Source organism: Nomascus leucogenys, chromosome 7b (assembly GCF_006542625.1).
Source record: "Nomascus leucogenys isolate Asia chromosome 7b, Asia_NLE_v1, whole genome shotgun sequence".
In the NCBI taxonomy this organism is placed as follows: domain Eukaryota; kingdom Metazoa; phylum Chordata; class Mammalia; order Primates; family Hylobatidae; genus Nomascus; species Nomascus leucogenys.
Genome location: NC_044387.1, coordinates 105,906,185 through 105,919,413, shown reverse-complemented (window position 1 = coordinate 105,919,413; position 13,229 = coordinate 105,906,185). Strand labels below are relative to the sequence as shown.

At 37.9% G+C, this 13,229-nt stretch overlaps 1 protein-coding gene across 3 annotated transcripts in view; it reads left to right on the top strand.

Annotated features, from left to right (window-relative positions):
• The window catches only part of SORBS2 (sorbin and SH3 domain containing 2), a 377,296-nt gene that overhangs the window by 266,218 nt on the left and 97,849 nt on the right, over positions 1 to 13,229 (top strand). For 2 of the 3 annotated variants that reach the window (XM_004088576.3, XM_030816402.1), the window contains exons 3-4: positions 5,282 to 5,331; positions 11,143 to 11,235. The exons of the other annotated variant lie outside the window; for it this stretch is intronic. In XM_004088576.3, coding sequence (XP_004088624.1) covers positions 5,322 to 5,331; positions 11,143 to 11,235 — 103 coding nt within the window. In that variant the 5' untranslated portion in view covers positions 5,282 to 5,321. The remainder of the gene's footprint in view (positions 1 to 5,281; positions 5,332 to 11,142; positions 11,236 to 13,229) is intronic. 3 annotated transcript variants of the gene reach the window in all.

Below are 13,229 nucleotides of genomic sequence, written 5' to 3'. Positions count from 1 at the left end.
TTATTTGCTCCGTGGACTGTCTGCCAAAGCTCAAGGGAGTCTCCATGTTATGGTCAGTTCTCATAGTCTCGTCCCTGGTTCAATTCCAAGTTAAGAGAATACTTGAAATGCTGTTTTCTAGTACCATGCAAAGACTCTAGGAATTTGATGCTTTCCAGAATAATCTGTGCTTGTTATGTAAGTACAATCAAGGACACTTTTTCAGAGCAGAACAAAAGAGATTAGATTCGCTTTAGTTTGAACTGTCTAAAGAGAGTTCTCAGCCGTGGATTTGTTAATGGACTTAGCACAAGTAATAGAAATAGAATCATGCATTTTTATTAGTCACCCAAGAAGCCTTTCGGTTTCAGGTTCTTCTTGAGAGCTCAATCACGGGGGTTCTTCTTTGAACGACTTGGAAAATGTCTTGCTTGATTAGGAAGTTAGTCATTTCACATTTTGACATCTAAAACAATGGGAAGTTTAAAAACCTCACAAATTACATTTGTAAGTAACAGGATACATCACTTTAAAGATGAAAACCTCAAGGATTTGTGGCGCCTTTCTTTGTTCTTGTTAATCCTATTTTACTTTTTGAGTGTTAGATGTTCTGTAAATACCGGCATTTGAATTCAAACAATAGATGTTGATAAATAATTCTCTAACTTGGTACAAAAACATTATTATTGTATATCAGCAGATTTTGTATTCTGAGAGTTAACCTTCTGTATTTGATGTTTTCTTTGTCAATCACTATTATTCTAGCCCGAATACTGTCTTCCTCATTCAGTTTTAAAACCTTAAGCAGTTTTAAGCATAGCATTGCCTGGTTTCAAAAGGGATGACAAAGTCGAATTTGGGAAAGGTCCTTATAACCCTCATTTTCTGGAGGCTGTTGATCCCCTTCTTGTTTTAGAAATCGCCTCAGTCTCGGTCACAGACATCCCCTGAGGCTTTTCTTTTCCATTTATTTTGTCCATTTAAGGTTAACATATTAGGAGTTTTGCTGCCAAGAGCTACCGAGAGATTAAAATAAATACATCTGAAGGAGCTTTCCCAAAGCTCCTGGGCTGGCCGCTGCCCTCTTCCCTGACTTTATCGGTATCCCTCAATACAGGCGGTCTTAAGGCTACCAAGTTGAGTTTTTAGAAATACGCCACATTTTTTTCTGTGTAATTCTGGAGAAAAACAAAACAAAAAAGTAAAACAGAAATGTGCCTGTTTAGTTGCCTACACTGAAAAATAGGAGATAAAATTCACCATCACAAAATTTCCCTCAATCATTTTTCAGGGTCTGTTGGTCTGTGAAATGCCCCTGTGAAGTTCCCCGTAACCCTGTGGAAACTCAGTTCTGGCCTGGCCACGCTAAGCATGGCTCCTGCCCTGCTCTCTACACTGCAACGATGCCCAGGGCAGACGGGCAACGATATGACACTGAACACAGACTACACAAAAATTAAACACCACATAGTAAGGATATCGTCTATACTGTTTTCAGCTTAGAGCTCTAAAAACATATATTGAGGTGATTATCAGTACTGTGATTTTACCTATTTTCAATGTTCATTAATTTAGCATTTATTGAGTCCTAAGGTATTAGTAATTCGATCTAGGCAAATATACTTTGTGTGTGTGTGTGTGTGTGTGTGTGTGTGTGTGTATCTTGCTTTATAATTATATTTCATAGGACTTAAGTGTATTTTTAATGTTATTTTATTTCATCATTTTCTCCCCACTGGGAGAGAAGTACCATTATATTTAGCTAATATTCACATTTTGATTTTATTATTATAATTTTTCATCAGTAATGAACAAAGCCAGGCTTTCCAAAAGAGGTGAACTCCAATAGCCACATTGAAAGAAAATAATAGTTGTCGAATTGAGCAGAGGAAATGGTCAGAAGGGACAAGAGGGTGAGAACCTTGGCAGACCAAGGCAAGCAGGCCAGGAAGCTCATTTGCTGCTCTTTTTAGAGACTGAAAAAACTATATTTATCCAAAGTCTTTCTTGACAGGTGATCATGCCAATGATTTCATTTCAAATTCATCCTCATTCATCCAACAGGAATAAATAAAATTCTTGAAAATGTTCAGGTGTTGCAGTACTGATGCGCCTGGAAGCTGTGAGTGTGTTGTGCTGGGGGGGGTTCTTGTGGATACTCAACAACAGGCCCACTCAGGAGCAAAGGCCAAGTGGCCGGGGTCAGACAGTTCTTGCAGGGAGCCCTTGGACTTAAGAGATTTGCTTCCTTATCAGCGTGTCTTTCCTCTTTGGTCTCAGGGTGTGGGCAAATAAGAAACTCCGTAAATGGGCTAAGATAATATGCCAGAGAAGGAACTAAGTCATCTCACATGGCATAAAACGATGCACAATATTTAAAACGTTTTTCTTTGGGAGGCCAAGGCGGGCGGATCACAAGGTCAGGAGATCGTAGCCATCCTGGCTAACACAGTGAAACCCCATCTCTACTAAAAATACAAAAAGAAATTAGCCGGGCGTGGTGGCGGGTGCCTGTAGTCCCAGCTACTCGGGAGGCTGAGGCAGGAGAATGGCGTGGACCCGGGAGGCGGAGCTTGCAGTGAGCTGAGATCGCGCCACTGCACTCCAGCCTAGGGGACAGAGCGAGACTCATCTCAAAAAAAAAAAAACTTTTTTCTGAGACAACCCCTTTCTGCCAACAGTTTCCAGTGAATTAATCTCAATTGTTATGCATCCAGCATTTCACTGGGAAAAATCAGCATTCAATACTAATGCAGAGATGGATTTTGTAGTAACCATCTATTTCCTGTGTCTTTAAAAAAGAGAAAGATGGATCTCATCTTTCTTGACGGTGTCCTGAAAATATGTGTTACATTCATCACATATTCCCCGGTAGTCAATTGACCTGCACATGTAAGGCAATGATTTTAAAGGGGCAGGGTCACTTTTTTTTTTTTTTTATTATACTTTAGGTTTTAGGGTACATGTGCACAATGTGCAGGTTTGTTACATATGTATCCATGTGCCATGTTGATTTCCTGCACCCATTAACTCGTCATTTAGCATTAGGTATATCTCCTAATGCTGTCCCTCCACCCTCCCCCAACCCCACAACAGTCCCCGGAGTGTGATGTTCCCCTTCCTGTGTCCATGTGTTCTCATTGTTCAATTCCCACCTATGAGTGAGAACATGCGGTGTTTGGTTTTTTGTCCTTGCGATAGTTTACCGAGAATGATGTTTTCCAGTTTCATCCATGTCCCTACAAAGGACATGAACTCATCATTTTTTATGGCTGCATAGTATTCCATGGTGTATATGTGCCACATTTTCTTAATCCAGTCTATCGTTGTTGGAAATTTGGGTTGGTTCCAAGTCTTTGCTATTGTGAATAGTGCCGCAGTAAACATACGTATGCATGTGTCTTTATAGCAGCATGATTTATAGTCCTTTGGGTATATACCCAGTAATGGGATGGCTGGGTCAAATGGTATTTCTAGTTCTAGATCCCTGAGGAATCACCACACTGACTTCCACAATGGTTGAACTAGTTTACAGTCCCACCAACAGTGTAAAAGTGTTTCTATTTCTCCACATCCTCTCCAGCACCTGTTGTTTCCTGACTTTTTAATGATGGCCATTCTAACTGGTGTGAGATGGTATCTCATTGTGGTTTTGATTTGCATTTCTCTAATGGCCAGTGATGATGAGCATTTTTTCATGTGTTTTTTGGCTGCATAAATGTCTTCTTTTGAGAACTGTCTGTTCATGTCCTTCGCCCACTTTTTGATGGGGTTGTTTGTTTTTTTCTTGTAAATTGGTTTGAGTTCATTGTAGATTCTGGATATTAGCCCTTTGTCAGATGAGTAGGTTGCAAAAATTTTCTCCCATTCTGTAGGTTGCCTGTTCACTCTGATGGTAGTTTCTTTTGCTGTGCAGAAGCTCTTTAGTTTAATTAGATCCCATTTGTCAATTTTGGCTTTTGTTGCCATTGCTTTTAGACATGAAGTCCTTGCCCATGCCTGTGTCCTGAATGGTATTGCCTAGGTTTTCTTCTAGGGTTTTTATGGTTTTAGGTCTAACATGTAAGTCTTTAATCCATCTTGAATTAATTTTTGTATAAGGTGTAAGGAAGGGATCCAGTTTCAGCTTTCTACATATGGCTAGCCAGTTTTCCCAGCACCATTTATTAAATAGGGAATCCTTTCCCCATTGCTTGTTTTTGTCAGGTTTGTCAAAGATCAGATAGTTGTAGATATGCGGCATTATTTCTGAGGGCTCTGTTCTGTTCCATTGATCTATGTCTCTGTTGTGGTACCAGTACCATGCTGTTTTGGTTACTGTAGCCTTGTAGTATAGTTTGAAGTCAGGTAGCGTGATGCCTTCAGCTTTGTTCTTTTGGCTTAGGATTGAGAAGAGGACACTTAACAGACAATCATTTCAGGCTTAGAGAACAAAAACCATTTGTATAAATATTTGTAAAAGAAATTTAGTTTTTTAAAATGAAAACTCAAGCAGGCACGGTGGCTCACACCTGTAATCCCTGCACCTTGAGAGGCTGAGGTGGGAGGATGGCTTGAGCCCAGGAGATGAAGGCTGCAGTGAGCTGTGATCACACCAACTGCACTCCAGCCTGGGTGACAGAGCACAGCCCTCTCTCTAAAAAAGAGACACAGGGCACAGCCCTCTCTCTAAAAAAGAAACAGGCCGGGCACGGTAATCCCAGCACTTTGGGAGGCTATAATCCCACGCCTGTAATCCCAGCACTTTGGGAGGCTGAATCAGCTGGATCACGAGGTCAGGAGTTCAAGACTAGCCTGGCCAACATAGTGAAACCCCATCTCTATTAAAAATACCAAAAAATTAGCTGGGTGTGGTGGCGGGCACCTGTAATCCCAGCTACTTGGGAGGCTGAGGCAAGGGAATCGCTTGAACCCAGGAGGCGGAGATTGCAGTGAGCCAAGATCGCACCACTGCACTGTGGCCTGGGTGACAGTGAGGGACTCCGTCTCAAAAAAAAAGAAATAAATAAAAAAGAAAAACAAACAAGCACAAAACTTCTCCATTTTCTTCCATTAATGCTCACCATTAAACAAAAGCATAAAAACAGAATATGATCTGTTTTATGATCATAGGACCAATAATTAAAGTTTAACATGAACAGAATTACAAATTCTTCCTACCTTGTGAAACACTGATTTAAATAAGACTAATGATAATGTGATATTAACTTACAGGTACATCAAAAACAAAAACAAGACACACTTTCATGGTATTTTCTTCCACATGCTAGTGAACAAATTATGCACCATTTTTTTTCTACAGGAAAACTGAAGACTTTACTAACAAACTCTCCAAGGTCAAAATGAATACAGGTATGCTGTCTGTTAGTTTTAAACTCTTTTAGCCTTGCTCTCTAAAAATCATGTTGGCCCTAAATCATTAGTTTAGCACTCTTCTGATCCTAAATATGATTCTGAGTTTCTGATTAGATATATAGCATAGATTCGTTACTTTCTTTCTTTGTATTTGTGCCCCACTCTTATAGCCACCAAACGTAGAATTTTCTCTTCTATTACTTGCTCCTACTCCCTTTTTCTCTAATCACATGTTAAAACTAATTCCTATAAACAACAGGAAGAGGTAGTATGTCATTTGTTTGTGTACTTTTGAAATCTCTCACTTAAAAATAGGCTAAATTCAAAGGCAAGTTGCTCTAGTAGAAAATATTTAAACTTATCTGTTTCATAAATTTATGTTGAAGAAGTCAGCAGACAGAGTGCCAAGGTTTTATACAAAATCAGCTTAATTAACCTATAGTCACAATTCACATAGTGTTATAAGCATTATATGTGTAGATGTGAGAGTAGTATCTCCAAATAGCTTTACAACTGTGCCTCTGAACTGTATTGTATACATTTTAACTATAAAAGTGTTCATGATACATGCTTTGTACATATGAACATTTTCCACAGTAGAAATAATTTGGCTTATAATTTTGCCTTCCCCCCACCTTGAAATATACAATATGAAGTAATTCAAGAAACAACTTTCTCATTGAAATTTTGTAACTTGTGTCTAAATGATATCATTTCCTATCCACAAGTGATCACTGGAAAGTTGTTTGAGCCATTGCCCCATGGCAGAGTAGAAAGGATGGCCCAAGATAGTCTCTCATGTCCAGCTGGCTGCCTTTTTGAGGTCTCTTGTTGCATCAAGTGCCTACAAGGAGGATGACCCAGCCACTGGCGAGGACCAATACCTAATCCCCAGGCCAAGTGCAGAGCCTGGTGTCATGTGCCATGTGCCATAGTGGCCTCAGAGAAGGCTGTGTGGGCAGGCTCCTGAGGATGCAGTCACTTTGCAGACATGTGGACAACAGGCAAGATGAGGATACTGGGGACAGTCAAAACACACAAGGAAGGCTCAGCAACCAAGAGAAGTTATAACCCTGCAAATGCACCATGCAAAGGCATCTTGATGATTGGAGATGTCAGAAGTAGACATGGGGAATGAGGTAGAAAATATTACTAGGTAAAGGAAACAGAAGAAAGCAAACAGAATGTAGAACCCACAGATGGACTAGCGTCAGCCATGTTTTGGAGCTACAAAGTCACTCCAGCAGAAGTTCCACATGAGGAAGTGGTATTTCCTGATCCTTCTAAGACATCTACCTGTAGATCTAAGCGGATCATAACTTCCCAGTGTTCCTCATTTTACTGAGTGCTGATTTTCCTATTTATTATAACCCTATTATGACAGAGATATGCATCCATGATATACTGAATATGCTGTGTTGATGTGCAGTACACTCAATAATTAACCTTCCTATTCATATAATTCAATCCCTCATAGCAAAATAAGTACATAGAAATTTGTAAATTTGTTTAAGTCACTAAGGCACTTGAGCCAAGTTACTGCTTAGCAGCATAAATGTAACCTTCTAAAGCATCTTCTCATTTCTAAGGAGTCAGCTTGACTCTGGATGGGATGCAATTCGTATAGGATTATTTTGCTTATTTGGATGAACTTCCACTTAATGTATAATGATTGGAAAATATGGTATTCAAACATATGCATAAAATTGAACAAAAGTGACAGAAAACTTTTGCTCAAAATTCCAAAATAATAATTATAATGTTTTTATAAAAACATACTACTTTTAAATATGTATGTATATATCTACACACATACATTGCCTTAGGAATTTGAAAGCATTGTTACTGTGTTTACAAAACGAAGTAGGAATTTGTTCCTAAAGAGCTAGTAAATAAAATTGGCCTGTATTATCTATCTACAGATAGATGATGGATGGATAGATAGATAGATAGATAGATTGATAGATGATAGATAGATAGATGATAGATAGAAGATAGATAGGTAGATAGATGATAGATAGATGATAGATAATAGATAGACAGATGATAGATAGATGATAGATAGATAGATAGATAGACAGATGATAGATAGATGATAGATAGATAGACAGATGAATAAAGTGGCCCCACAAGTTATTTTTCTCGTCCCCAAAATGGCTTCTAGCTATTCTGACTTTTTTGTCTATCAATAGATAGATAGAGAGATAGATAATGCAGATAATATATGGATAGATAATGCAGATAATCTATATAAATAATACAGGTCAGTTTTATTGATATATATATCAGTATTCATTTAAACAGGAATATATCTTTTTATTGATTGATGTATCTATCCAATATATCAATCATTAAAAAGATATATTCCTATTTAAATCTTCATGTGTCGGTCACCATGGTTAAAAAGCATTCTTTTAAGTTAAGTATTTGCTTTTAATCAGTACATAATAAACTAGCCATGGGAAATGTGGTTAATTTTTTATACTAAAGTATCTAAACAATGTAGAAAAAATATAAAAACATGTTACATGTCCACTTTTAGAATTTTTAACCCATTACTTTCTTAGGCATATCTTAGCTATTGAAGAAAGGAGAGAAGGAAAGACATCAAATAATTCTCCATGTATAATTTACCCATATGAGTGGTTTCCAGCAATAGGAACAGCTTCCAGGAATCTTGCAGCTCAGGGGAAGAGTAGCCCAGCAAGGCTGCAGGTCATAATGAGGACAAAAGGCAAGACCAGCATTAGGATTCTTTAGGAGAAACTGACACATGAAAGGTGGCATCCTCATTTTAAGATCTTAAAAATGTCTTCAAGGAGTATCAGAAAGTATCAATACATAAGGAAGTAGAAACAGAATATAATAGATTATTCTGTTCTAGCAATTTTACAAATGCCTCAAGTTTTAGAATTCAGCCCTTTATTAAACTTTATTAAAGACAGAGTCTCCATTTATTTCATCTAAGACTTAGAGCTTCCTAAAATACATAAATTGTCAAACCCAAAGATTCCCAAACTTTCTTGGTTTACAGTGACCTTTAATGTCTCAGTAATTTCTTCATTGCGCTCCTAGGCCAAAAATACCTAACACTTCTATTTATTAAGTAGTTAGGTGCTAACAACTTAATAACTTAATAATTACTTTATAAATATTTTGTTCTAACAACTTAGAAGCCATTTGACAAAACAATACACATAAATTGAAAGAAAATAGTTTTATTTCATTCTTTGTAACAAGAATTACTTACTAATATTATGTGTGTGCCTGTTGCACACTGAAAAATTTCTCAGACCTTAGAATTAGATTGTACATGGCCACTCTCATTTACTGATCTAAAATGTTTTATAGGCCAGACAGGCACAGTGGCTCACGCCTGTAATTCCAGCATTTTGGGAGGCTGAGGCAGGAGAATCGCTTGACCCCAGGTGTTGGAGACAAGCCTGGGCAACATAGTGAGACCCTCTCTCTGTAAAAATGTTAAAAATTAGCTGGGCGTGGTGGCATGTGCCTGTAATCCCAGCTATGAGGGAAGCTGAGGTGGGAGGATCAGTTTGAGCCCAGTGAGCTCCGATTGCACCACTACACTCCAGCCTGGGCAACAGAGCAAGACCCTGTCTCTAAACATAAATAAATAAAATGTTCTTCAGAGGGTTCTTGCTTTTTATCATAGCAACTATCAAAATCCCAGTTTTTCAAAAATATGATGTCATCAAAAGGAATATAGCTCGTCTATTATGTTGAAACCGTGTACTGCCCCAAGCGAGTAATTCGTGGAGTGTCCAACAGTTAGCACTGTGTTTTCCTCAAAAACAGGAACTGTCCCCCAATACCCTCATGAATTCACCAGTGCAGCCCAGGACATCTCAGCCCACAGTCTGAACACCAGAGATTTAACCTGTGACCCTGGATCATCTCATTCTGGAATTTTCTCTTTTCACCTATGTGCTTGTTAGATGTTCAGAATTAACAGAACTAGGAAATAAAATCACTCTTAGAGTGATGTCAGTTTTCACTTTCAACACCTTTGACTACACAACCATTTAACCAGGTCACAGCTCCTGGAAGCAGTAACATTACCTCCATCTTATCAGACGCACTTGTCTCTAAGCACTTTCAGTTTGCTGAGTTTGCTAAAATCCTTTTGGAGCCTCTCCTGAAGGAATCTTCAGTTGTTTCTCCCATTTGTGTCATTTTCTTTGGGTTCTTAATTATAATCTTTGATTTATTTGGTTCATTTTCTTTTAATATTCTTTCAAGTTGGTTTTCTGGTTTAATGATTTTCTGCATTAAGAAATTGTTACTTTAAACATATACTTTAAAAAGTGAAGTAAGAATCACTCCATTGATTTTAAGTTCTATTAATCTTACTATTTATAAATTTTATGAAAAATTCCTTCAAATTATACTTCCAAGCATCTTTTCTAATCTAAATTCTGTCATGTCCAATAAACAAACTTGATACTTTCCTTATGAAAATAAAGAAAAAGGAAAAATGGAAATGTGACAATATATAATGATTATGTTACTATATCGGTGGTTATATTGTCTTTTTTTATAACTTTCAAAGAGATTTAATTTAATTTGGTTTCACTTAATAAGCAGAATGAGGAGAATGAGCAAAACTATTTATTGCACATGCCGTATTACAAAGGAATGTAAGAATGGAATTTGAATCTGGTCATAAATAGAACATTGGCCTTCCAATTTTAAAAGACTTCTCTTCCAAATTTAGAAGTCTAAACTTCTCATAGCACATTAAAATGGCTGATGAACTTACACTGATTTTATTTCACATTATGACTTGCATAAGTTTAAAGATATGAATCATAGTACACATATTGTTAAAAGTATAAAAGCAATAAATGAGGCCAGGTGCGGTGGCTCATGCTTGTAATGGGAGGCCGAGGCAGAAAGAGCACTTGAGCCAGGGAGTTTGAGACCAGCCTGGGGAACACAGCAAGACCATGTCTCTGTGTGCCTGTGGTCCTAGCTACTCAGGAGACTGAGGCAGAAGGATTGCTTGAGCCCGGGAGGTTGAGACGGCAATGAGCTATGATGGCGCCACTGCACTCCAGCCTGAATGACAGAACAAGACCCCGGCTCTAAAAATAAAAATTTTAAAAGTAAAAGCAATATACTCCTTTCTTTAAACATGGTCATTTCGATACCATATATATCAATACTTTTATTTTAATAAGGCTAGTTATTTGCATAACTAACAAAAACTACAGGAAGAATGGACTTTCCATAATGCCATGTGTTCCTCTATGAATCCTAAAAAATGTGTCATATCTGTGTCCCTAATAATTTTTACTGCAAGAATTATTCAAGCTCTTTTTGGGAATTATAACAGCTAGAAGATGGTAAAACTTAAATGATATTAACTTAAAAGTATGTTGTACCATAGCCTTTAATCCTGACATAGAGCTAATCCTTGACTCTAAAAGCCAGCTCCAGTTCTTATAGATTTAGTATAAATTGAATTTAAATGGTATAAACAAAGTTGAGTTCTGTGCCTGAGTTTTCACAAAGAAAACCATAAAATGTTAAGTATTAAGTTTTCCATGCTTTCACTAAAACAGTGACACCTATTTCTAAGACAGATCCCTGGTCTTCTTTTGTTTTGCTTCGTTTTGTTTGTTTTAGTTTGAGGGTGGTGTGAAATTGGCAGGTGCATTCCATGATTACTAATTCTAACTGTTCATCTTTCTCATGGATGTCTGGCACATTTCACTTATAACGCATGATATTGCACGTGCTTTTCCCGTTGCCTTGGCCTCTGCTATATCATTTTTCTGCTTCCAGATAGCGGTGGGTGTGCTCGCAAACGTGCCGCCATGTCTGTTACGCTAACATCTGTGAAGAGAGTGCAAAGTTCTCCAAACCTATTGGCTGCAGGTATAATATCACTAACTCACACAATGTCGCACTTGAATGGCTTCTAGCTCTTCTGACTGTTTTTGTTCTAAATGTAAAAAGCAAAGGAAAATGAGATCTTGTAGGAAACATTTTAAATGTACAATTAAAAACAACAGTCACTTGCCAAAAATAGGTTGAGTAACTGTGAGTGTTAATAACTATTTAAGTTTTTGTTATCTCATGAACTTAAGTAACACAATATTTCATTAAGATAACTCAGAGGTTTTGGGGGTTTTTTTAACCTAAAAACTGTTGGGGTAGGAGTACAGGATGAAAAAAGGGATTTGTAGGAAACTTAATCTTTATTAACTGGATTCTTTGTCAAAGGTTGTGAACAGAATGATAGCACATTAGTTTTGAAAGAGACCTTTGCTTTCCTTTAATCCAATCAGCAAAATACCCTTCTACTATATTTATTTAAACATATCAAAATCTTGACCAATTAAGATTAACATGTACCCACAGATAGGAGGTCACCGGGGATGTGAGATTTCAGCATCCACTCAGGTGGTCTCTTTATAATCTCTGTTGTGACTACCTAAGCCACAGTACCGAAGTTAGGCACAGTACATAAGGCACAGTCTGCACTAGGAGGGGGTGCAGCTGTTAGAAGGTCAAAGGGAGACCAGCAAGCCCAGTGCCTCCAGACCTTGAAATAGACCCACACTTGTTGGTGATCGGTTGGTTAGTTGGTTGGCTGGTTGGTTAGTTGCAGTTTGGGGATTGCTTGTTTTTTATTTATAAGATTAATGGGTCTTACAGCAGAAGTGAGAAAGGGATGGGGCGTCTTTAAATAATTTTAATTCTCACGATGCATATCACAGTCTTCTACACACATACATCTAGCAGTTGATTAAATACTCAGGGTGTTCTTCGCTTTACAGCCACTTAATTCTAAACTACTGAGTTTTTCTTGAGAAAAAAAATGAACTTCCATATGCAGAATCCCACTTCCATTCACCACCTCTAATCCACAAATGGATTTCAACGTCCAAGTTTAAATGCCAGGCTAGTGAGTTCAGTTATACATTAAGTTAAAAGACAATGCAAGATGCATTGCAACGTTTATAGTATGACCTCATTTTGGTTAAAAAATAATCTCTATACAAATCTCTATTTGTATGTATTGGCTCATGCATGTATGAACGTAAAAAAGTGTTAGAAAAACTACAGATGTATTTACATTGGATACTATGAGAAACAGGAATGAAGGCAAGTAAGACAATAAACGTAAGAGTTCAGTGCCATCATGTAATTGGAATGCCAATACCCTGAATGTCACTGACATTTCAACCAAATAGGATCTCAGCCCAACCTACTCAGATGCGAACCTTGATGCACGTGCCAGGGAACGCCGCTTCCACAGTGCCAATGTGGAGAGTCGAAACTGGAATACACGCAATTTCATATAACTCGACTTAATAGAAAATATTTAATGCTTCAGAATTACAACAGCAAAAAAAAAATTCACACTTCAAGAATATGAAATAATCTTCAGTAATAACAATGTAGCTTTGGGCTATTTTAAGTTTTCTATCACTAGGAGTAAGATTTCTAGAGAATGAAGTCCACTGCATTTTGGACATAATTGTTTAAAAACAGCCGTCTTTTGTGTCAGTTAGACATAAAGTAAGATCCCTTTTTCTTTTCTTTCTTTTTTTTTTTTTTTTGAGACAGGTGGGGTCTTGCTCTGTGGCCCAGGCTGGAGTGCAGTGGCACAATCTCGGCTCACTGCAACCTCTGCCTCCCAGGTTCAAGCATTCTCCTGCCTTAGGCTCCTGAGTAGCTGGGATTACAGGTGCCTGCCACCATGCCTGGCTAATTTTTGTTATTTTTTTTAGTAGAGACCTGGTTTCACCATGTTGGCCAGGCTGGTCTCAAACTCCTGACCTCAAGTGATTCGCCCGCCTCGGCCTCCCAAAGTGCTGGGATTACAGGCATGAGCCACCACACTTGGCCACCTTTTTCAAAGA